The 26,028-nt window shown below is 43.7% G+C and overlaps 1 protein-coding gene across 4 annotated transcripts in view; it reads right to left on the reverse strand.

Annotated features, from left to right (window-relative positions):
* Window positions 1-2,408: 2,408 nt before the first annotated feature.
* The window catches only part of LOC116840590 (histone demethylase UTY), a 69,349-nt gene continuing 45,729 nt past the window's right edge, over window positions 2,409-26,028 (reverse strand). For 3 of the 4 annotated variants that reach the window (XM_032807469.1, XM_032807471.1, XM_032807470.1), the window contains 11 exons: window positions 15,543-15,721; window positions 14,361-14,489; window positions 11,009-11,192; window positions 9,351-9,566; window positions 8,551-8,706; window positions 8,023-8,200; window positions 7,014-7,331; window positions 6,146-6,575; window positions 4,946-6,003; window positions 4,183-4,776; window positions 2,409-4,106 (listed from right to left, as the gene is read on the reverse strand). In XM_032807469.1, coding sequence (XP_032663360.1) covers window positions 3,879-4,106; window positions 4,183-4,776; window positions 4,946-6,003; window positions 6,146-6,575; window positions 7,014-7,331; window positions 8,023-8,200; window positions 8,551-8,706; window positions 9,351-9,566; window positions 11,009-11,192; window positions 14,361-14,489; window positions 15,543-15,721 — 3,670 coding nt within the window. In that variant the 3' untranslated portion in view covers window positions 2,409-3,878. Of the gene's footprint in view, window positions 4,107-4,182; window positions 4,777-4,945; window positions 6,004-6,145; window positions 6,576-7,013; window positions 7,332-8,022; window positions 8,201-8,550; window positions 8,707-9,350; window positions 9,567-11,008; window positions 11,193-14,360; window positions 14,490-14,987; window positions 15,152-15,542; window positions 15,722-26,028 lie in introns of those variants that run through there. The other variant, XM_032807472.1, reaches the window with a different exon arrangement.

Consider the following 26,028-nt stretch of genomic DNA (forward strand, 5'->3'; position numbering starts at 1 on the left):
ATATATATATATATATATATATATATATATATATATATATATATATATATATATTTATTTGTATATCCCGATATATATTTATATATCTATAGTATGTATACATAATACGAACGTTTTAGCGTTACAATCGAAGATGTCGAGTCAGTTCGGAACGCCGGCAGAATACAGACACTCTTCTCCGCCGGCAATCGTGCAATCGTTGAGATCATAGCGTGCGTGTGATTCTTTTCCTTTTTATGTATTTAAAATACGAGAGAAACGTAAGAACATTTGTCCACCTCCTCTCATCCTCCTGTCGTGGATTCTGTCGTCGTGTCTACTTCTTTATCCTTTCCCATCTCTACCGCTCGTCAGAAATGCCGCGTGTATGTATGTGTGTCTGTACGTGTGCTCGTGTATGTGCTGACCGTCGTCGTCGTAGTTTCTGTACATGATTTTAGAAAACAAGGATCGAGACCGGTATAACTTCGTTGAGTTCAATTTCCGACGTCTGCAGCTATACGAAGATATCTCACGACGACTCGACAGTCCTTTTTCTTCTCTCTTCCACGTACCTCAGTCCACTTGGAAATGATCTCAATGCAGATCAAGAGTTTCCACTCATCGATCAGAAGTATCGATACATTTCGATAAAATCATTATGCGTTAAATTGATTTCTGTATGCTTGTACTGGATGCTTGTGAATGTAAAGATGTCGTTTTCATCAACTTATGTCGAAGATGCATTAAGATCAGAGATCAGGTATAGCAGAACTAGATACAATCATTCTTCCATGCATATAATTTGCTTGTTCATGATCGATCAGCAGTATACATGAGATATTACGAGAATCCTCATCGCATGTCAGCATGATATGGAAATCCGAACACAACGAAGTTACAGCGGTTTCAATCCTTGGTAGAAAATAAGAGAAAAACGTTTTTCCTTTTTCTCTTCTTGTCTTTTTTTTTCTTTTTCGCTTTTCTTCATTTCCTTAACACTCGTTTGCTTAATTCCTTGAAACTACTTGCACGCGGTGCCGGAACTAGCGCTTCTAGGATATTAAAAAATACATCGCCTTTTTTTACTTTTTCACCGATGATCTCCTGTTTCTCTTCTTCACGTGACGCGAAGAGCTAACTACTTTGTTTCTCTCACCCACCTCTCCCCCGCGTCTCGCGCTTGCGAAAATAAATGTCGTTTCCTTCGTTCGTCGTCGTAAGGGGGGAGAGGGAGGAGAGGATGAGAAGAGTCGAGAATGAAAAGAGATCCGTCGGCCGAGACGAGAGAGAAGTCCGGATCGACCGACTGCGTTTGGCGAAGGTCGACACTGTGAGTTTTTAGCTAAATAGATTCCACTATCTCTCCTGAACTATGTATCAAAGATATAGCGTGGATATGATATTACTATAGAAGAAGCGAACGGAGAATCGGCCGATCCGGACTATCGATGTAACGACATGTGCAGAGGGTGCGGCGATTCTTGCGGGATTGATCCGGACGATGACCAGGCAGTTTCTTCGATTTAGAATATCGAACGCTTAGCATAAAAATGTTCCATACTTCTACGAATGTTTGAAAAGGGCAGTAGTTCCCGAGTTACAAGCAGAATTGAGAGTCAGACGTGAATATCCAAAAACTGGACGGCGTGATCTCCTTCAAAGAGAAAGAAGGAACGGCCAATGAGCGCTTTGCCACAGTTACCGCAAATATCGCGTCATAAAAAGTTAAATATATCTCTTTAACAAACGTTTCAGTTTTCTTGGTCTATTCCGTTCAATTTTAATTTTATTTTAATAATAAAGGCAACGCCAGCTAGATAAAGAGAGAGATAGGATAGATATTCTATCCATTTTAAACCATGTAATTGCTTTAACTGTTGGAATGTGTCAGAAATGCGCTCATTAGAACCGTCCAAGTTGTGTACTCCTTCATCTTTAAATACCAAAAAATATCCGACTCTTCTCTCGTTTCTTCGATCTCACTCATGCTGCATATGTCGATACGCGATTCAATCACGGCGGACGAGTCTCACTCTTGATTCCCGAATCCCTCTCGTTACGTTAATATACAAGATGGCGGTACGGTAATCGCTCTGGCACGTTGTGTCCTTCGGCTAGAGTGCCGAAGTCAATTGACGAAACTGAGTGAAGGTACGTTTGTTCTCTTAAAATACGGTTACCTGATCAAAAGCTCTCTCATTCTCTTTTCCTCTGTATCTCTCTCTCTCTCTCTCTCTCTCTCTCTCTTTCATCTATTGCTCGAATTCTTTTCCTCTTTCTTCACTTCGCTCTTTTTCGAGTCATCGCCCTGCGAACGTTTTCTCACCAAACCCCTCGAGGATCATTGACACGGATCGCGAACTTTTCTCATGCACACGGAAAAAAGTCGACGTCGCCGTTAAACAGCGCCACAAAATTTGGAAGAATACTTTAAAGCTGAATTTAATCAATAAATTGGTATATAATTTGTGTATAAATGTGATGAGATATCGAAAAAGATTTTGTCGAACGTGAGATACAATTTATATACGCTTTTTTCACGTCAACTTCTCGCGGGTGCGTCACTGCGAGATCAAAAAATTTCGTACGCAAAAAGGCTTTCCAAGGACTTGATTCTTGTGAAAACAACAATGATTAAATTTTAACACGTTCAAATTTCATTCTATGCGATTAAAAGATTAAACGTCTCGTCCGAGAGACGTTTAATAACGAGCATAACATTTGATTGGCAGTAAAGATCGTTCCATGATTTAACGATATCCTCTTGTTAATTTCCCCTTTTTTCTCCTAATTTCGACGCCGACTCGTATAAAAAAATGTACAAATACAATAGTTTGAGCAAGTCCGCGTCTTGGCAAGTGCCTGCGCGCGTATCCCTAATGATTAATCAACGATTGTTCGTCGGCGATTCTCATATACGTATACAGAGCAAATAGATCCTCTTTCTTTCTTTTTTTTTCTCATATTCGCTCTTTCACTCTCAGTGTCTTCTTCGTAAGTGGCAGTGAATCGCATTACCGCGTCATCCTTTCCGCATGCGTAGTCTTGTACTTCTTCACATTTTACGGAACTAATCGTGTAGATTAAAATACAAAGAGCAAAAAAAAAAAAACGATTTCAATAAAATAAATATCGCGACGCGTTTATCGTAAAGCGTGTTCTAAGCTATCGAATCACAAAAAGTTTAATTAAAGATTACGACGATAACGAAGAACCCGATCGTCAAACACGGGCGGCAACCAATTAGTCAAATGCGCGAACACGAAAATGGAAACCGTCGCACGACGATGTCGCGAGCTTCTCTCGTTTTTTTCTTTTTACTCAATTTTTCATTTCACGCTTATTCTTCTCCCGACAGTCTTCCCTCGATTCTTCTCACCAATACCCGAGAGCTATACGGATACAAACGTGGTCGCCGTTGCGTATTTACAAGGCGGGGAGGGGGAGAATCCACGGCGACCACTCCACGATTTCTAGAAGTAGCGAGCTAACGAGATTTTCCTTTTTGTACAAACGGCGCTAACTAACTTGCGGCTCACGAGGTGCAAGCCACATTCTCGGAATTGCTTCTCGAACGCGAGGGGTCCCTCCCTCCTCTTCTCGCCGGGGTTCGACTCGAGAGGCTGTCACGATAGTCGTCACGAATTGATAAAACGTTCCTCTTTAACGGTTTTGAACTCACTTTGTGTTTCAGACAGAGTTATCACCTAACGCCTATAACAGCCACCGAGTCGATCGCGGCTCGTTTAGAGTAGCTCTCAGGTACACGGATAATGCTTATCGTAAGAAGAAGTGTCTTGTCGCATTTCATCAACTAAAACACAGAATTCGCACTGCCCGGGCTGTCATTGCGACAGCGTACCCAGGAAGTCCAAGTATCTGTGCTGCATGTAACCTCAGGAGGACTGCGCATTGTTCGTTGTAGACAACGCCGTTGAAGCAGAAGTCGATGGTGACGTGTGCAGAGTGAAACCATCATAAACGTCCATGAGTTCGTGCATGCTGTATTCTTCCAAGCAGACAATTCCTTCCAAGGATGGCGATTGTTTCCTTGCACACTCCATACAATGAACAACATGCCGTTTCTCCTGCTCCCGGATAAATAAAATGTTGAACACTTCGATCTGCAAGAAAGAACAGTGAATTTTTATTGTTGTAACTGTGTAGTAAATAAAATAAAGAAGATCGAATCGCTCATACCTCACACTGTCCGCAATAATGAGAAGCCTCGTTCTTGCCACGACCGTGGAAGCGCACCTCCACACCCTTGCTCTTCACAAAGTCCAATATAAGACAGCATTGTCGCATAGTTCTCAACAGGCAATTTTTGATCAGCTCAAACAGACGCGGGTCCGACACCTTAATGTTGCGAGCTAAATTCCACGATAGATGCACCATCGGCACGATGGACTTGAACGATTGTAGCTTGTTCCACTCGTAGCGCTCGATGGCGAGCTGATATTGTCTCGCTGTGAGAGGGCCGACGTTCCACGCGATGTTGTTGCACCAGCCGACCGCTTGCACCCAGTGCACACATCCTGCGTTCACCCAGACCAAGTCACCCGGTCGTTGTACGAACCTGTATAATGGAATATTCTCCTCGTACAAATCTTCCAGAGATGGCCACCAGCTGCCGTGTAGGTAATTGATGCCGTTGCGCTCACATAACGAGCATATGACGCCCCAGTAAGCATCAGGCACGGCGAACCATTCGCAATCTCCCGGTCCGATATTGATATTGATGGAACAGAAGTTATTGTTCTCCTGGTGGCCAGGTGTTCTGCTGCCAGGTACCTGAGCGAAATAATTAGATCACGCTTGTGATATACATCTCGAGGTAAAACAAATTTTGGTTAAATTTGGTTAAATTTTTTTTATTCCCTCTCTAAGAGAGAGAGGGAACGATACTTTTGAATAGTTTTAAACGGCATTATTATACAAACAATGATGAAAATTCCATTACCTTCATATATAACTGTACGGTATTCATTCCTAAGATCACGTGGCCCACATGACTGAGCATATTGCCAGCCGATATGACTCTAGCGAAGGCGGGTAGTTTCATCAGTTCTTGCAGTTGCGGTTTCCATTTCCTGTCGTCCGATAGATCAACATTCGTGCCAAAACGCAACATCTTTGAACCTTGTCGGCCGGCCAGACCGACGGTGTTCTTCTTCCGTTTTGTAACTTGACCCGTGCTATCCTTCGAGTCGGAATCGGACAGGTTGGATGTATGTACACCTTGCGACTTCTCGCGCTCTTCCTTCAAACTCTCTTGAAAACTACTGGCCTGATACTGTGCGTATTTTGCAATAGTGGTGTGACTGCGATGGCTGATGCAGTTCCATACTTTCTTGGTGAACTGCTGATCCCAGTTCTCATCACTTGGCTGCTGCATTTGCGTACGAACCTCAATACCGTGGTCTGGATTCGCTTCCACCAGCGTTTTGGTCGAGAACAGACCTAAATCCAGCTTAAGTGCAGCAGCGAGTCCACGTACCACGGCGATTGGGTGCTTTAGACAAAATTCTTGTAGCTGCGGACTGAATGCACACTTCTTGTTCTCCAGATAAACGCTGGGTGTGGGTGGTAACAATTGCTCCTTCGTCAATCGTTGACTCGGCGGGTCCGGAGGGGCTGGTGGCGGCGAACGGTCACTCAATATCGAGCAATTTGGCACGCCATTCACCCCCTGACCACGACACGCTTCCACGATCGTCTTGGCGTCCATATCAATGTTCAGCTCCAATTCCGGCTGCGATTCGCACAAACTCTCGAGCTTTAACACCGGCTCCATTTTCGGAGTCGACTCGCCGGTTTTGTTCGCGCTCATAGTCTGTTCGCATTTCACCGTTTCCGTCGACGGCGTCGACGGTGGTCGCGGTGCCGGAAGCGTTGGCGGCTTTATGTCATTTGTTTCGTACGCCTCGGCCGCTTTCGACGGCTCCTCACTTTTCTCCACCTTCACGACTTCCTTTGTCTTATCCGCATTTTCCTCAAGATTTGATGGGGAGAAAGGTCCTTTCGAGAAAAAATTGTTTTGTTACGAGAATATAGTGTGTGATTTCGCCGATAAAAAAATTTTTCTTACAAGAAATTTAAAAAATGAGAAATTATTAACTGTTTAAGAAATCAGTTTAGTTATTTTTTTATTCATCCATACCAGAACTGAGAGCACCATTGTTGTTCATAATGCTAGTTGGCGGTTCCTCTTTTACGTCTAAATCCTCTGAGCCAAAGTGCTTGAGCAGGTCCTCCGCCAGCGATGTAGCGATATCCTTCTGGGATAGCAGCGCTTGCAGCTCCTGGTCTGTGACGCCCAGGTCCTTGTTCGCCGCTGAACCCTCTGGATAACTACTCGTCGTCGATGAAATCTGCGAATAACCCTGAGCGGCGAATTGACTCTGCTGATACTGGCTGTACTGTGCGCTACCGCCAATTTGCCGTTGAGGCTGAGGTTGAGGATAATTTGGATCCGATGCGGATTTGTAAGGCATGCCTGGTGTCTGCGTGTTCCCGGTTGCTGCCGCGCTGTAGCCAACGTTAGAATCAGAGAAGCCCGTTTGCAACGCGACAGTACCTCCTTGCTGCAACTGTAAACCCAAACAAAATGAATTTCGATATATTTCATTTCGATGAAGACGAAATCGAGGTTTCAAGATACGCCAGACACTAATTAGAAGTCGTGAAAATTTTGCCCGCGTTGCTACAAAATAATAATAGACAATTTGATCAATTCTAAACATTCTCTGGGTATCTGAGAAAGATATTGCGCGCTTGGCATTTTAAAAAAGCAAATATATACTTGAACAAGATACTATTAAAGAGCCGCGTAGATTCTGCTTAAAGTCCCGTCACTATAAATTATCCTCGATACGTTCGGAGATAATCGCTAGATGTCGACTGACGAAACAACGATTCTCTACCATCTGATGTAAAAATCGAAACGCTTAGCCCGCGGTTAACAACATCGCGCAATCATTGCTCATCGCGATGTCTCGTAAGATACGTTAATAACGTAAACGTCATACCGGTTGCTGTGGTATCCCATAGTTCTTAATAATGCCGGCTTGGCCGCTGATTTGAGGATGGCCGTAACCGGCGGGATAACCGGGCTGGCCGGGCCTGAGGCCCCGTTGCGCCGCTTGTTGCTGTTGCAGCCTGATCTGCTGCTGATGTTGCTGCATCGTCCGATACTGGTGTTGCAGCTGGGCCAACAAGATCTGCTGCTGCGACGTCAATTGACTATGATTCTGTTGCAGGAAATGTAGCGTCTGCAGCTGCTGCGGAGACATATAAAACGGCGGCGGCCGTTGCGGCGCGCTCGCCGATATCGCTTCCTCGCCAGGCTACGTTAAAACAGAAAAAAACGTTAAAGCTGCAATTAAAAGTAGTTTTTCGTACAGATAAAAAATCAACGGTCTTTGTTATATTCTCTATCCTGTATACAAATCCGAAAATCAAAATGTAGACAAATCAATCTCAAGAGTGACCTTTCATGTTTACTCGTTCAAATCGCGATGATTAATGTACTCTGTTCCTTAATGTTTTGATGAAACAGAAAATAGAATCAATAAAAAATACCTTTAAAATATGCAATTTCATAATCGAGAATTATCTCGCAACTTTTCGAGAAATCAAGAGTCAAGACAAGAGTATCAAGAGTCACAGCGTAATCCTTGCGGTCACGTACTCAATAGCGACAGTCGCGACAGTTACAATACGTAATTGCGTATTGCGTGGTTCGCAGTCAGTTTGTCTTTGGCTAAATCGAACATTTTCAACGAGATCGTATATTTATATAGTGATTGACATAGAAAAAGAGAGAGGAAGTAGGGAGGTGAGGGGTGGTTGTTAGGGAAAAGGGTGGGAGGGGAAATTTGTTGGTCCGTCGGGTTCTGGAAGCCGGGAGGACGGATCGCCAGATTGGACTGATCTTTTGTCCGTTGTCTGTTGAGATTGTTAGGATGCTTTTGAATTTCTAAACATTCCCTATATTGAGAGATCGTATATATTGAGATCAGTATATTACAAACTTACCTTGAATCGCTTGGTTTGAGACTGGGCCTGGGGATAAGGCGGTGGCGGGCCAGAAGGTGCAGTACCATACTTGTAGGAGGGCCCGCCCGGTGTTTGCTGTTGCTGCTGCTGCCGACTGGACATTTCCGCACTGATCGGCAAGTTCCAGGCCTCTTCAATCGGCGGCAACTGCCGTCTCCTGTTCGACACACAATATTATTATATCGTTAGAAACTCACGGCCTACCTGATACTGAATCGAGCGTCAGATGTGTCGAGAAACAAGGTCATGGACAACGAGAAACAATCGCGTCGCATTAAAAACTCACAAAGGCGGCGACAAATAAAGATGAAGCTTAGTTCTACGTTTCCATGTTTTCCCCGGACAAACAACATATCTTCCGCCACCTGTCCGACCTCGACGATTAATACCACACATCCCGTGTACAAGAAGCGCGCTTCGTCGGAGAATACTTTCTCGCGGGATAACGAGTGAATTCACAAAAGATCGCGCAACAAAACACGCATAATTCACGCGATGCACACTCACTTGGTAGCGATGGAAGGCATTGGTCCTTGACTTAGGTGATTCTGCAGAAAGTTGATGCGCTGTTGGAGGGACGGGTTCATCGGAGTATTGCCACCGGACTTGACGCCACCTAGGCCCGCCAATGGACCCGTACAATTTGCTGCGTTGTTGTTACCCCTACGTACGCAAGGAACAGAAAAAAGAGTTCTCGTCAGGAATCTGTGTCGATATATAGTTGACCAGGTGAGCTTTTGTGAGATCAATCATCAAACGTAAACCTGGTCTACAAACTTACGAATACATAGCTCGGCGATTGCTCTCGCACAATTTAATCAGCTATGTACTTAAGATGATTACTATGGAGCATAAAAGTGGTATATACATACACATTTCATGAGACATGGAAATGTACCGGGTGACAATCGAAGGTATCGGTGAGATTAATGACAAGGTGAGATAAAAATAAATGGTACAGTACGCACGCGCGGGCGGTATAATCGATGAAAGTACAAGCAGTGATTCGATGATTGCATTATTGTTATTTTTATCGTTTATTATCTTAATGGTTGGGGTACCGTCTATCCCATCCTATCTTTGCATATCGAAATTGTTCCAGCAATTATCGCCAGTAATTGTATTAACAGCGAAGCGATAATTTATTTAACGTATCAGAGCGGCTATTCGCCATCGGCTCGGATACAATGAGATTGTAATAACGTTTTATAACACATGATACACACACACACCATTCCGTGCGTGTTGTGCGCAATTCACGACTCACTGCTTTAAACTCGGGTGCAGTCTCGCGACATGCAATTTACCTGGATGCGTTGACGTAACAGGCCAGAGCGTCTTTCGGTTGGCTCACGCTTTCGTACAGTATGCCGAGATTAGTCCAAGCGGCTGAGTGTGACTTGTCTAGCTGAACCGCGCATATGTAGGCCTGTAACGCGTCCATCGGCTGGTTCTGCTGCTGGTAGAGGACTCCTATGCTGCACCACGTATCGGCGTTTCCTTCCGACTTCTCGACGGAATTTCTGTCGAATGCGCAAATCCATCTTTCAGTCACACCTTTGTTGCATTTTCCTTTCATTTTAAATGCCAACAATCTTAAGAGCAAGAGTGAAAACGATAGAATCAAATCTGACTGAAAAATCGCAACGAATTGTTTCAGTGACTCGGCAAATGTATCGAATCGATTTTAAAGATTTGCAAAGTCGAAGATATATTTCGAGACGCTCGCTCGAAACTAAAAGTCACGACAATTCAACGTAGACAATTTCTGTGTAAAGACTGAAACTTCCGTCGTTCGTCCGTAAGCAGGTAAAGCCTTTGACGCGACATACACCATTCGTCCCTTTTTTTCTACCGATGTTTCTAATTTTCCCTTTCTATCCATCGTTTTTGCCAAAACTCAGTTTGATTTACCGGGAAAATCTTCGAAGATCGACGCGCTTTCACGTTTTCAGGCGTAAACTGCCGATTAGTTTCGGCTCGTGTTGCAGATATTTATTGTTGAAATCGTTGACACGTATATGAGACGCTAACAGGCGTCTCGTGAAAACGTGTGTGAGAAATACTTTTCTTTCATGTAACAATAATACAGAATACAGCACAAGATACATTACCACTATTAACACATGGAAAGATTCCGTCGAATATCCTCTCAATAATAACTTCTAACCGCAAAACTGATAACGTCAATACGAACTTGCACATGCAGTGCAGATCAAATCGATATTTAACATCACTCGTCTAAAGGCATGAAGATCAAACGTCGCGCATAAATCTTTGGATTCTCACAGAATTTTTCTCTAATTCGTTCCACGACTGACGGGTTCAATGACAAACTTTCACGTTTCTAAAACATTGATTAGGAAAAGACGTGTACTCTCTTGATATTCTGAGAAAAATTATTTTGTTGATGTAAAATAAATGGAGATAGTATTTCGACAGTATTGTTCCAACGAGTAGTTGGAGCAGTACGTCTGTTCTTTTTGGAAGAACTTCCTGAACTGATGTGTACTGGTGTAATAAATTAGAATGAAACAAATATAGGTCAGTTCGGTAAACAATTTTACAATAGTGCAATAAGTTGAAGAAAGAGAGAGAGAGAGAGACACTTTCTTTCACTCTAACTCTCTTATTGCACTAGTGCAAAAGTTCAAAAGTTCTTCGAACAGACCTATTAATAAGAAATACAAGAAAATCTACTATTCCCAAAAGTCATTATTTCTCTCTGACGAAAGATACTGTCTTTTTGACGATGAAATACAATCGACACAAGAGGCTGGTGCTTTTTTGCTTGAATAACTTTATAAAACGTGACTTAGCAACACGTGATTATTTTCGAGCGACGGAATCACACGTGCTGGGATCGATAACGTTGTCGCACGGCGACACGACTCGAGATGACTTTACATCGAGCTGCTATTTATGCACATGTGAACGAGATAGGTAAGATCGCGATTCGCATTACCTGTACGCGACGAATGCATCGTGCACTTTCCCGGACGCTGCCAGACAACGTCCTAACAGATACAGGCTCTGTCCGCTCTTCGGCTCAGCTTCGATAGACTTCTGCAGGCAGTGGATAGCTAAGGTTTGCTTCTGCTGTCTCGTTATTCCCAGTATTGCACAGTCAACCACATGGTACATCCATCCTGCAACAAGGGACACACGATTGTTCCTTTCCACGTACAACTACCTCCGCGCTCAACGTCGAACTGGAATAGATCCTTGCAGGTATAGTCTAGGGTAGGTATACGCACGCTTTTTCTTTCTCTCTCTTCCTCTCTCTATCACTCTCTTCCTACCTCTCTTTTTCTCTTCTAGTCCGGCTGCTGTTCCCCTACTTTAGAAGCTATTCTCGAATTACAACCCTCTAAATACATAGGCGTAGCGAGCGGCAGACAAACTGTTTCGCGCAGTGTATTATGCGAAATATAAATTTAAATCGGAAATTAAAAATAAGAGAGTACATGTTCAGGATGTACGAATGTTTCATTCTATTGCTAAATTCGAATCTTCTCTAAAGAGATTTCTCCACTTCCTGATAGCTGACTCAAGATGCAGGATTTTCTAATAATGCTGTCTCTAAAACATCAGTGTATAGTATTATAACTCTGATGTAAAATATGATATGTAAAAGATGCATTTAATTATATACTCGCGCGCGGGAGATAAGAATGTAAATTTGCGATTGCTGCTGCTTTCCGTAGTTTCGCAACGCGTGTTTCTTTACCTGTTGATAGCCCCATGATTTAATCGTCGTGGGAAAAGCGAGGCATCGCAAGAAAGTGTCCACAGCGACGCTGAAGCGCGAGCGAACACGTGACGTTTCGACATGAGGAGGGAAAACCGGTCTGATTAATTAATTCGCTGCCATTCTCTCGATCAATTTACGCTCCGATATTAATTACGGTTTAATTATTAATTATCACAGTTAAATACACGATAAAATTAACGTTGCAATAATAATCGATATTCGCAACATTCGCGGAATGACATCATCAGCACGCATGGATTTAAAACTGAATAAACAATTTGAAACATTTTTATATCGCGCTTCTTTTGCGCATGCGAAATAGTGTCGGTGTATGTGTGTATATATGTGAGACAAAATGAGAGAGAGAAAGAGAGATATATATACACATACATATACATATATATATATATATATATATATATATATATATTTATTTATTTATATACATATTTATGTTATAAAATTAAATAATATAAAGGAAATATACACTGAGAAAAATATCTGAACATTTATTGTAATTGTATGATATATATTATTTCGAATAAAAAACAAACAATTTTCATTCATAAAATGATTGAAATTGAACATATGAGCGGACAAGGTAAAGTTGGCTCATAATTAAAGACCGGCAGGAGGGCTGTGGAGACCCCGGAACTACAAATCAGGGATTCATAGGCAACTAAACCCAGTACTAAAATCCAATACTAAAGATCATCATGTTGCTGTATGTTAATATTTTGGTTATTACAAAACAAGATATACGGTCAACAGGATCGTGGAAAGCATCAACACATCTAGCTCTGCGAGTCCTTCTATTTTTTTCTCAGTGTAATTTGGAATACGCCCCTATATATGTACCCCCATAATCAAATGTATAAAAAATCTATTGCGTATCACGTTAGACTCTCCCGCATTGCTTCTGCACATCACGAAATCTCACGCGCGTGTTAATTGCATGTTCGGTAATGAACGAGGGGTGGCGCCGATGATCGACGTTTTACTCGGCCTTCACCGTTCATTATTCGGCAGACGATGCGCGTCGAGAGCATCCTTCGCCGTTCCTCCTTGAAAAGATATAAAAAAGGAAGGTAGAGGAAGGTGACGACAAAGTTCCCGAAGAAAGGAAGGTAGAGAGAGAGAGGCAACGATCCTTTTTTCCACAGGACCGGTCGCGAATCCGAGGTACCGACACGCGAGCAGCCGTAAACAGGTTGTAAGGAAGTCCTGTACCGTTTTCGCGGCCCCGTGTGTTGCAGCACAAGCGAGCAGTGCATTCGTGAGCCGAGCCACCGATGTGCCGCCACCATCTCGGGACGAGACGCAGTTTCGTAAAATGCACCCTCCGGGCAAAACGCGAAACTTTCCCCGAAACGATTCGTTACCAACGAACAAAACTCTCGTACACACACACACACACGCACACACGATTATGGAAATAATAACTTACAGAGATACAGAACTAGGTTTCAGCCTCTCTTTCTACTTCTTTCTTTCGCGAATTTTTCTCGCCAATTACAAGTACGCGCAGATAAGGATGTTAAAATAGAAAATATAAGTCATAATCATTGAATCGTGCTATCGTGCGAATCTTCACGCTTTTTAACTCATAAAGCGAAGGGAGAATATCATATCCCCGGAGGCGCTTAAAAGTTTGACCACGCTCTCTTTCTGACAGACCGGAGTGAAAAAGGGAGAGGGTCGAAAGCGTATTCCCGCTGCACCCCGCGATAATCCGCCATGGTCTACGTACTTTGGCATCGACAAGGAAGGGGGAGAACGAGGAAGAAGGACAGAGGGGAAATAGGAGAGCAGGTGCGAGAGAAACAGCTAAGGATAGTTCCCACAACGTCGCTCTCTCTTTCTCTATCCACCCCATTCACACAGCCGTTTTCTTTCCCTCTCTGTTCCTCGTTCATTCACTCCCTCTCTACCCGCGATACCCTTCTCATTCGCTCTCTCTTTCTTTCACTCTCTCTCTCCGTCTCATCCTCGGTCCACCCTAACCCGGAATAAATCAATACACGTGTCTGCTACTTGGCGTGCACCCGGCCCGAGTGCCTTAAGCCAAATCCGAGAGAGAGAGAGAGAGAGAGAGAGAGAGAGAGAGAGAGAGAGAGAGAGTAGAGAGAGACAGAGGAAGAGAGAGAGACACAGAGGAAGAGAGAGAAATTAAAAATTCGAGGGAAAAAACACCCTTTCCATGGAGCAACCAGTGCGCGAGGGTGACGCGTATATTTTTTTTCACTTGCGAGAAAGCGGGTGCGTGAAATCGCGAGAGTCGGAGAAACGTTCACTCGAGATGGTAGAAGCATCATGTTGTCACACCTACGCGCGCATAATGAAATTTTTTACTATCGCCATTGGTCTTTCCTGCGACTTTTCTTTCTCAAACGGTAAGAAACGTCTCGCGATTTTTCTCAGCGTGTCCCTTGCGGGTGTTCTCGGTCGGAATAAGATAAATCTATCTATCGATCTAATGAATTTATCTGCTTGACAGGAACGCTTGCGGGATCGCGCCGATACAGAAACGCAGGTGAAACGTTCCGGAGACTCAGAGACTTACCTAGTTGACGGCAAATGTCGGCCTTTAAATGCGACGGTAAAGCCTTCTCCTTCAGCAAGGCCTCGTAGTGCTCCTTGGCCAAGCGATATTTGCCCTGAACCTCGTGCAAATGAGCGATATGGAATTTGACTGTAAGCAGAAATAATCTCTGTCGCACAATCATATAATAATGTGAAAGAAAGATCAATCGTGACCTTTCTGCACAGAACTTTAAAAACAAAAACCGAGAAAGAATAAACGCTTACGAAAACGTCCCTATATCTATCAGAAAATAGCATACATTGAGAGAAAAATTATTTTCAGCGCAAACCGCATCTTCTTGTTTTAACGAACAAGCAATACTAATAATATGCATACATGGCAAAATAAAATTAATGAAATACTGGTGAAATTTAATAATAACGTACCAGAATTTCGCTTGACGTTACCAGAATTCAAGTTAATAAAAATCTCACAGGTTTTTATAAAAAGAGAGAGAAAACAGCGTTAGAAGTGCATTTCGACGGATTTATTGGAAAATTTATAACGGCGGCACGAAAATTCGTGCGTTTAACGTGCAAATATCATTACGCTGTCTGTCTCTTTTAACAAACATAATTTTCGAAATAAATTGCTGAAAGCGTTTACCTCTCTCTTTCTCTCGCTACAACTCGGTGCATGATGAATCGAGCCGGCGAACGAATTTACCGACGCAGCAGCGCGAGAGAGATGACGGGGAGGGATCAGAGGCGTTTATGAAGTTGATTCCAATTATCAAGCCATCGGGGCGCGATGAACACGTGCGCGAGACTGGCGCGCGTGCGACGCGACTCGCGCTATTTAAAAGCGGCACGCCACCACTTCTCCACAGCGGGAATTTTATTTCCGCGCGCTTGAAATTCCTGGTACCACGACGAGAAATGACTCGCCTGAGCGGCTACGAATAATCATTCCAGGCCGACAATTTGAAGTCATGAATCAGCGATGTCATCGTCATTCGTGTGATTCATCGGCGGGAAAGACGATACCACCCCACCTTTGACATCCAGCTATGAATTTGTTCAACACGCGCGCGCGCGCTAAATTTCGCGTACGGGGTGACGCGCATATACTTTTCTAGGGTTTCGCGGGCTGTTGTTACACAAAGGCTCTATATCTCGCACTCAGCTGTACAAGAGGTGAAGTGAAGGCGAGCTTACTTACTTTCGAGCTTGGAGAAGGAAGCAGGTGTTGTGGCATCGATCAAGGCGAGGGTCAGGTGTTTCAAGGCGGCGTCGAAGTCAGCGTGGACCTTCAGCATCAAGCCGAGCCGTAGGTGAACTTCGCAGGCCCGTGGGAATCCTGGTTCTACCCATAGCAACTGCTGAAACGCTTTCACGGCCCTAAAACACAGACGCGACACGAGAAACGTTATTTTCTTCTTTATTTTCAACGTGGAAAACTTTGGAAAATTCCAATCTCAGGTGCAATCAGTTAGATTATAATTTTTCTTTGAGCTTCAAAGCGTCCAACGAATCGCTTCCTCAGTTGGAATGAGCGAATCTGCGCATGCACTGAAAGAACAAAAATATTTAAGAAATATTTATTCAGTGAATACATGCTAATAACATATTTACTTGTACCAATATAAAATATTTTCTCAAATAAGAACATTTTCTTGAGATCTAAAGGAAGCCGTCGGCTTCTCATAAAAGCAATTGTTTATGCTACCCAAATGAAAGAATTTAAATTTAAGTAAATACGATATGAGTACACCCGCCAAAGAAATATTTTTTTATTTCCTTTTAGATATTTTTCCCTCTCAGTGCACCTTGAGGAAAATTGATCACGCCAACATCTCAGCAACATCTAAATAGTTATTATTGTAATGCAATTACATATTAATATGCAATTGCATATTGATATGCGTACTATAATTACCTAATATTATTATCATATCATAGCTATTAGCGACTATATTATAATTGTATAGCGCGACCTAAATTTTCACGACGGGCAGAGGTCGGTGAGAATCCGGCATCGATTTGTTCTGAGTGGAAAACGTGTCAGGTCAGCGCGCTGCGAGCGACTGAAGAAAAGAGAGAGGTCTTTTTGCTTAAACCGGCAAACGAATTGCGATATCGTGTTGTTCGATTAATTTCAAACGGATTTTGATAGAATTTTAATTTTAGACCTGCCTGCGGTGGGATAATGTTGAAAACGGAAGAGCCGCGATGACCCTCTCTCTATATGAATCTTCCCGCGCTGACCATTCGGCTAACGGGAAATCGATTGCGGCATTAATCCGAGAATCTCGTTAATCTCTTATTATTTTGTAATTAGGATGCCGCGCTGATAAAGCGACAAGTGTTCCGTTGCTTTCCGTGGTTGGTAACCCAAGTAGCAAAGTAACGTCAGAGGACGTCAAATTAACGTTGAATTGACGGCGATATGACGTTAATGTGACACGTTCTCCGACGTTACTTTGTTACTTGGGAATCGGGCGCGAGTCCGGAACATGCAGATGGATAAAAATAAGATCCTTATCGAATAAGGCCCAGTATTAGTAGTTATTGCTTGAAACTCGTCTCAAGTGAGATATTCAGATTAGAATTCAGAGTTAGATGAGAGTTTTTCAGTTGAATCGCGATTACAAATATCACATCTATTATAATCAAACTAAAAAACTTGTATTTAACTCTGAATAAAATGCTGAGTATTTGACAAGTTTCAAGTAACAATTATTGACTCTTTGTACTCGAGAAGCGACCCTCAGTCGTCACTTGGTTTGATGCAGCAACTCGAATGGCGAGTGAGAGACGACAAGAATTGTTTATATTTGATAGCCTCGATCGCGATATCGACATGTGTGGATATCGGGGCGGATTGTATATTCAATATTAAGTTTTGTATAGTGTAAAAATACATGAAATATGTATATGAAACATGTATATGTATATTTATTTTTATGTTAGCTGTAAAAGATTTCATCAACTTTTTATCAAAAAAAACAACTTCGGGTTTAGAATTCGCGCTGGTGGTCAGGTAATAGTCGACGGTTTCTGTTTGTCTACCAGCGTGAGTTCTGATCGGCTCTTTTTGCTTTTTGCCAAAGTGTGAATTCTTCCTGAATTGCGGCTGGTTTTTCGCCGCCTGTCGATACATCGCGATCGTCGTGGCGGCAACGACGCGGTGAAACAAAACGAAATCGTTGCCGCCGCGGCGTTGCTTCGCGTTGCATCGTCCCGCATTCTCGTAACCTTACTTGCGCTCCGTCGTGTGCACGCGATGCGAAAGGTGCACGCCGGAAGTGGTTAGTGTAGAGCCCTGTCACGCGACATGCGGCACCGTCGTGCCATGAAAAAGACATACGGACCGCGCCGATGACGATGCGCATAACAATAACGATTGTTATAAATGACACACACGCGGCCCGAGCCGCGTCGGTGAATGCGATGCAATCGATACGGGCCAATCGATCTTGCGGACGGACGGGAAACCGGAAGCGAACAATACCGCGCGAGGGAAACATGCCCGCGGCGTGTGGCGCACGTTAGAGACAAAACAATGGACAAAACCCAAGAGAGAGCTTGCGGGCTGGCCGAAATTCGGATTCAGATAATATTTGTATTTTGTCGACGGGTGGCGCTGAGATAACCAGTCAATTGTTCTTTGTCTCATGTGCGTATTTCTGTTACATGTCGGATTATTAATAGCTGTCTTAAGGTGGAAGAAAAATGCCTTCGAGAGCACACGTTGCCCCCTCCAAAGAGAAACTAACGGGAAAGATCGGTGAAATACGCGTGGATTACCGAGCTAACGACTGTAACGTCAGATTAAACGCGAGATAGACCACCTTCAAGTCTGCATTATATGTGCCTTGAAATATTTTTGAATCTTCACATTACAGACACAAAACTAGCACGTGTAAGTGAAATTAGTCGAGTGGAAAACTAAGAACTGAATGCTAGATACACTGAGAAACAAATGTTTGATAATTGTAACTATAATTGTATAGAGAAATAATTGTTATAAATTATAATCAAGAAAAAACAATTTTTTAAATTAAATTCTACTTAATATTTTAGTAATAAAGACTTGGTTGGATGGCGTGCAAGTGAGTGAATGTCTGATTAACATGGTACGTGAATTTTAAATGATTTTAGTATATTGAATTAAGTATGGGAAATCAGATAGAAGTAATTATAAGTAGGAATAAGTACGTAGACAGTGTGTAAGTGAAGACGAAACAAAACATTAGGAAAGCAAGATTCAGGGCGGGAAAAATGCATAAGTAATAGAAGTTATGGCGTCATAAGGAATAGATAGTTAGAATAATGTAGATAATGTTTAAATTAGTATGATAATACAGAGGAAAGTATCGACAAAGGAAATATGTATTAAGCGGTAATAGAAGATGGAAATATAAAAAAGATAGAGGAAAAAGATAAAAGAAATTAAGAGGAAAAGTTTGGCCATCGGATAAGATAAGAAAATAAAATAAGATAAAGATATGTAAAGAAGAAGAAAAGGATACAGAGAACTGGGAGATATGTGCTGTGCAAATAAAAAGATTGAAGTGCAAAGAATAAAAGGAAAATTATAGAATATAGAAAACTCGTTAGTGATGTAAGCTGAAGGAGACAGAAAGTGAAGGAAAATGTAGAGAAATTACTTCATGAAGTTAGTAGTGAGTGATAGAATGAAGTAATGAAACTAACAGGATATGGAAGAAAATTGGAGGAAAAGAGAGAAGATGAAGAGAAAACAAGGAAAACAGTGAAGAAAAAAATAGCCGAGAAGCAGCGAGAATCGCCTGGAAAATGCAAATAATTCCAAGAGCTGATATAGACGAAACGTGGGACACGCTGAGGAGCGAGTCCTTTACACGAGGAAAAACGCGCCGCCGACTTGATTTTCCTCGGGGAAACACAGGGAGGAGCGCGCGCGAATGGGAAAATATGGATTGCAGGAAAACGTAAGCCGCACAGACGGCGTGCTGTTCGATCGCTACTTTATTCAGAGTGTCGTTGGCCACGAGTCAATGTCAGTCGAGCGTCGAGCCAACCGCGACCGACCGACCGACCGACCGACCGACCGACCGACGCGACGCGACACGACGCTATGCTATGCGCGATGCCACGGAGCGAGGCGAGGCGAGGTGACAGCATCGTCGTCGTCGTCGTCGTCGTCGTCGTCGAAGATGTCATTTTCGTTCCCGTTTATACAGCACGAAAGACAGCCGAACGCGGCGAACAGACGTGCGACTTCCACAGTGCGTCGGTTATGTATGTATGTATATATATATATGTATACTTGACGCGTTAGTGTACGCGACACACTTTTCAGCGGGTTACGGCACACTTTTCCTATCTCGAGCGCGGTTACGAAACCAGCGACGTAACTCGTGTAGTTCGTAGCGCTCGCCGCCCGCGCGCACGCTTTACGATTATCTCCGTAGTGTAACGCCGTTTACCGTTGTCTCTCGACAAAAGCCGCGCCTTTCACCGAATGCAAGCTATATTTCCGTCGGAATACGTGTGCCGCGGCGTATTCGATCTGGAGCGCGACTTTGGAGGAACACGGAAAGAAATTAATCTTCAAGCGCGCATTCACGTACGCACGTATGAACAATTATTATGTATTTTTCTCTTCCTCTCTCAATCAACGAATCGAATATTAGATTGCCTATTCCTGCATGAGTATCACGCTTATGTATTAGTTTATATATAATTCAATAATTTATTTATCGTAGAAATATATATTGCATTATATTTCTATAGAATACCGCGATTTTTGCAGAAATTTACTGTTTTGCAAAAATTTTTGCAACAACAGCGTCTGATTAGACAATTTCACACACAATGCCACCGACATTCCCACAAGACGCAAATCTCTTTGTGACTTGCAAATATCGTCAATAGATCATCAATGGATTATCCATCTTTTGAAAGCATGAAGTTTGATCGAAGGAGATTGGTTTGTCTGCCGTGACGCTCGTGACGCATCGAGGAATAAGCGGCGATTTAACGAGAAGGAGTAGTAAAAACGAAGGGAAAAAACGGCCACCGACGTCGTCTTCGTCGTCATAGTATAGTCGTCATCCACGCGGAATGAGAGAGAGAGAGAGAGAGAGAGAGAGAGAGAGAGAGGAGAGAGCAGTAGTAAATTCATTCATAAGAAGCCCATTCATCGCTTCATTCACTCGCGTTTCCTTTCGGGGTTCGTTGTCTTCGGCAATGAGTCACTACTCCCCGCGACGCGCGCGCCGGGCGTGTAGCAGAAAGAGAAATGTCAGTGACTCGCTCGTTTCTTGCGAAACGAGCGCTTGCTATAATCGACTACGCGAGCGTCAAATAGAGGGAGAAAGAAAGAGAAAGGGGGAGGGGGGAGGAGATATAACTGTGTGATGATAAAATATAATAGTCGGATTTTTCACTCTGATCAAAAAATCGTCGTATTACACTCGGCCGCACAGAACAGCGATGATCCCTAATACGAATCTGTAATTTCCAGATGGGATTTTCATTATTCTATCTTTTCCAGTATTTAATTTCAATATTTAATCAATATTCAATTAACAAAAAAAGGAGCAAATTATGGACCGTGATATTGTAGAAATTAAATCGACTCCATCGAAGGATTTGTTGAAATTGGATTTGCGGTGTCACGAAGCATAGGTATCACGTTTTCTTCAGAAATCACCCGAAAATCGCCGGCAACGAGTCCACAATGAGCATGAAATCCGGGGAGCTTAAGAGAGTCTCGACACGACGGTGTGCAGATTACGATTTCGCGTGGCGAGAGAAAGAGAGAAAGAGCGCGTGCCCTACAAACGCACGTGATTTCGCGCGGAATGCGGCCGCGGCCGTCGATAAAAGGGGTGTAAATGGAGTCGTTAGGGCGCGTGACGTGTGGGGCGCGGTATCGTTAAGGACGATCACTGGGACCTTCTCATTATCGCGGCGGTGAACAACACACTTCGAATTTCCTGGCCTCGCGCGCGCTCAAGCACGAGAGACGCCACCGCCACCGCTGCCGTCGTCGCGTCGCCTCGCGTCGCGGCGCAGTGCACGTAGGCGCAAAGGGTGCATTTTAATGCACCCTTCAAGCCTACGGCCGAGCACCGTTTAGCACCTCATAAATTAATCGCACGCAAGTATGATCCGTTAACGGCCCTTTTGCCGACGATTTCCGCCGAATGAGTGACAAACGACGACGAGCAAACTGATGCTCATTCGCGACTCACCCTCTTGGATTTCAACGAGGACGTTTCGTGACAGCGGTAGCTGGGAGGGTGGCGCTGAGAAAAATAGATAATTCTAGTGCAGAGAGAGAGAGAGAGAGAGAGAGAGAGAGAGAGAGAGAGAGAGAAACAAAAAGAGAAGAGAGAATTTCCCGAATCGAAATTTCGATTTCATTTTCGACCTCAATATTTCATTTAACACCTACTGTGAATTCTGCATTAATCTCTTTATTGATTTTATTTAACCTACTAGCTTTGCAGAAAATTTTTAATCAATTATAACAAAAATTAAGTTTGTTAACGAGCCCTTTTCGTATCCACGAATGAGTGGATAACTGAGTTTGTGTTTGTGTTCCTGCAACTGAAGAAATACAATAGAAAATTCTGTTCTGAAAATGCCGTGCAAATTCTCGTTTGAAATAGACTCGCGTTACAAAGTAGACTCAATCCTTAAAAAAAAAGTATATATATATAAAGCGTTCTCGGAAATCTTACTGAACGACGGCTACCAAACAAATTTCTCGCCCACGGGAGGAATCCCGTCGAAGATAACCGTTCTTAATGACTTCCTTATTACAATTTCGTTATCTTGATCGCTGGCGTGCGCATGCACCTCCATCGACCTGGACACGCGTCACGCACGCACGCACCCGCGCGAACGCAACACGCGGCAGGAGAGATTTGGTCCCGCAAATTTTTTTTCTGGAATTATTACGGTACACGCTATCGCGCTTTCCGACTCGTCGACTACAACGTCGACATCAATTCCCCGCTGCGGCATCATAAACAAGACCCGCCAAAGAGACAAGGAGAAAGAGAGAGAAAAAGAAAGAAATCAACCGGAAAAAAATGTATATTGCAACATACATATTTTTATCGAGGTATGAAAACAATACATCGTGAAATAATAAAATGGTAGGAGAAATATGTCACGCGCTCTCTAAATTTCACGGAGTAAAATCTCGCTGAAAACACATGAAAACGATCAGCATTGAACGAACCGAGCGAGAAAGGTGTGACGCCTGCGATAGGTGTTTCGCGGCCGGCGACTGAAACGGGCGAGAGAATGAAACCATCCATTTAACGCGCAAGAGATCGACCGTGTACACACGAAGTCGCGAATGTGGGACACCTAGCTGTTTGCGCGCGGGACTTTTCCATATGCAGATTCGACGGATCCGTTTCGCCGTGTTGCGATATGCCCGCGCGAAACGACGAGCCACGGTGGCGGCGTCGGCGGCGGCGGCGGCGGCGGCGGCGTCGTCGTCGTCGTCGTCCACGATGCACACGTCGCACGTCGGCGGTTCTCTCTTACGCAATGCAATAGTACGATTCTCCCACCGTCGGTGCATCGCGCGTGCTTTGTACGCTGCGAGACAAGTTTCGACACCCACGCGAGACCATTGTGCGCGAGCGCGAGCCGCTAGACAAAAGATCCTTTTCCCGCATAGCTCTCGCGAAGCGTAAATCGTCGGTGTATGACGTGTGCCCGACATCATTCAAATTGATCTCCCTCTCTTCCTTTCTAAGTCTTCACCGTTGCCCTGATGAAATTTCTTCCTCGATTTTCGCCGACGGATGAGCGCGGCGGTGAAAATGACGCGCGCGCTTGACTCATACATGCTGACCCAGAAACGGGATCGAGTGATCTTTGACGTCGAATTTTTGTCACGAAGCAACGCCCAGTCGATGCGAATCGCGTTCAGTAGTTGAAAACAGCGAGAAATCAAGATGGACGTTTTCCAGTCGAATCGCCACGTAGATTTTTCCCGCCGAGGATATTTCGTACATACGCGTGAAAATTCGATATACATGTCTCATAGAATCACGCCAAAATCTGACACGAGACAAACCTCTTTGCCATTTAATCGTAACTAATGTCGGGGTCCAATTCGCGGATCAGCAATGGGTGAATATCTCGAACCATCGCGTATAATGTCGGGTCTGTGAGACTTCAAGGAATATTCGATCGCTTACAAATTCAACAGATAAAAAATTCCTCTACAATTTTACAAACCATGTAAGATTTTTAGTTATTAATTGAAGAATACGGAAAAAAAGATTTGCTAATATATGGACAACTAAAATTATTAATTGCAGAAGCAAATTTTCTTACTCTCATAGCAAAGTTATTTAGTTGTGATTAGCTAAAAGATTTGCTACTATATATATTAGCAAATCTTTTAGCTATCACAACTAAATAACTTTGCTATGAGAGCAAGAAAATTTTCCCCTGCAGTTAATATTTTTAGTTGTCCATATATTAGCAAATCTTTTAGCTATCACAACTAAATAACTTTGCTATGAGAGCAAGAAAATTTTCCCCTGCAGTTAATATTTTTAGTTGTCCATATATTAGCAAATCTTTTTTTTCCCATGAAGATTTGCAAACGATCGTGTGTGATGCTGTGAACGGAATGTGGCAGTGATCGCGCTGATCAGCGCTCCTCGCGCGCTACTCCCACTGCTTTCATCCCCTTGATACTTTGTCATAATTTAAGTTTAGATGTTCTAGTTATAAGAAGCCCGCCGAACCCAACGCTGAGCAATTTGAGCTGGTTAAAACGCGACGCTATCATATCCTGTGGTGCGTATCCTTCCTGAATCCTGGACGGACGACGTCCCGCCGTGGGATTACAACGCCCACGCAGTTGCCGGCCGGCCGGCTGACAGGAAGGCTGTCGGAACGACAGACGACTAACAATTTCCTAGTGACCCACATCGCGCTCTCGATGCGGACTCACTCCCACGCACTCGTCACGACGACGCGGCACTCTCTACTACAACAGATCCGCGGCTGCATCTCGCGTGGGCAAGAGCGTGCAGTGAGATCGTTGTCGGAGCTGCACACTCTCTTCTAACGTCCGATCGGTCGTAAAAGCTCATCCATGTTTTTGCGTCTTCCTTACGTAAGAGTCGTATGCGAAAAAGACAAATTCCCTTTATTTCCCTTTATTGCTTATCTATAATCTGTATTCCCTTTAATGTCTAATCTGTATATACAAGCTAATATATATATATATATATATATATAATTTACGTATATAAATTATAATGGTATATCCAAATTAAAACGGCGTAAGACTTTTATGTTCACCTCAATCCGTTCCCACAAAAAAATAGCGGAGGAGAGACACTGTATAAAACAGAATGTCTGTTCCCTATACACTTCTAAATCCTGCGGAAAATATAGGCTACATGAAAAATCTGCATTTACTCTCTTCGAATTGAATTCCCTTGATACTTTGTGATAAAACCTGGTCAACGGGTAGTTATTTCGCAGGGAACGATCGAACAACAATTGAACCAAACGCCCGGTGTTTTGTTCTTCTCGAAGGCACACCGCCTGCATGCAAGACGCCACCGACGTGTGCATTCGATGTCACCGTAATGCGAGAGCACGTGCGAGCGAGCGTACAACACACACACACGTCGCCTCCGAGGATGCACCTGCAGTCCGTCGAGGATCCAGCTGCACGACGCTCGTCGTGTCTTTCCGCTCTCGTCCCTGCCGGGCACTCGACAACGCCGGTCGCCATACGTTTTCAAAGTGCAACCGACGACGGTTGCGACAGTCGACCTTCGCGCACACAACAACGAGAGAGGCTGCTCGGCATTTGAGCGCGGCGCGCGATCGGCTGTTTTGCAATGAATCATCGCGTTCAGCGCGGTAGTCCCGACTTTCCGATTAAGCGAAGCGCAATGCTCCCCTCTGTCGGTTCTCTTTGTTCTCATCGTACCGCGCGCGGCTACAATCTTCCTAGTTTGAGAAGAAAACGTGTTACACCTAGGCCGTGTTAAACGCTTCAAAACGAATGATTCATCAAGCTTATCCTCGCGCTTGGTCTTTAATCCTTCGTGTACAGTGTGTCGCAACACGATTTAAAAATGATTGAGAGCTTTTTATCAGTAATAGAGTATTTATTCGGGTCTGAACATTCGTTTGGGACATTCTCCTCCATCAAATTCTTCCTGGCCTTTCTAACGGAAAACACGACAGCTGAATGTTTATCTAATGATAACTACTTTTGAGAAGTGCTCCGTCCTTCTCCACGAAGAAATAAAGATAATTCATATCTATCTTGTCAAGGAAACAATAAAAACTACCCGGGGCAAGCTACATCAACGAAGTAAAATTTGATAAACCGACAAGTTCGATAACGAGGAGAACGTATCTATTTTCGTTTTAATCGCGGAGATGAAATCCGATAATCTGATAAGTCCATGATAAGGACAGGAGTTGTTTCCTCCTTGGACAGTACGTCGTACAGCTCCGCGGTCGTAATAGAGCGCGAAGGGTCGCGAGAGAGTCCGGCACCCCCCCCTCTTTGGCTCTCTTTCTCTCGCAACAGCGCATTGTCGTGCGACTGCAAATTGCTAGTTTCTCTCCCTCTCCCTCCATCTCTCTCTCTCTCTCTCTCTCTCTCTCTCTCTCTCTCTCTCTCTCTCTCTCTCTCTCTCTCT

Source organism: Odontomachus brunneus, unplaced genomic scaffold (assembly GCF_010583005.1).
Source record: "Odontomachus brunneus isolate Ranch 3 - 2012 unplaced genomic scaffold, Obru_v1 Obru_scaffold_010, whole genome shotgun sequence".
Lineage (NCBI taxonomy): Eukaryota > Metazoa > Arthropoda > Insecta > Hymenoptera > Formicidae > Odontomachus > Odontomachus brunneus.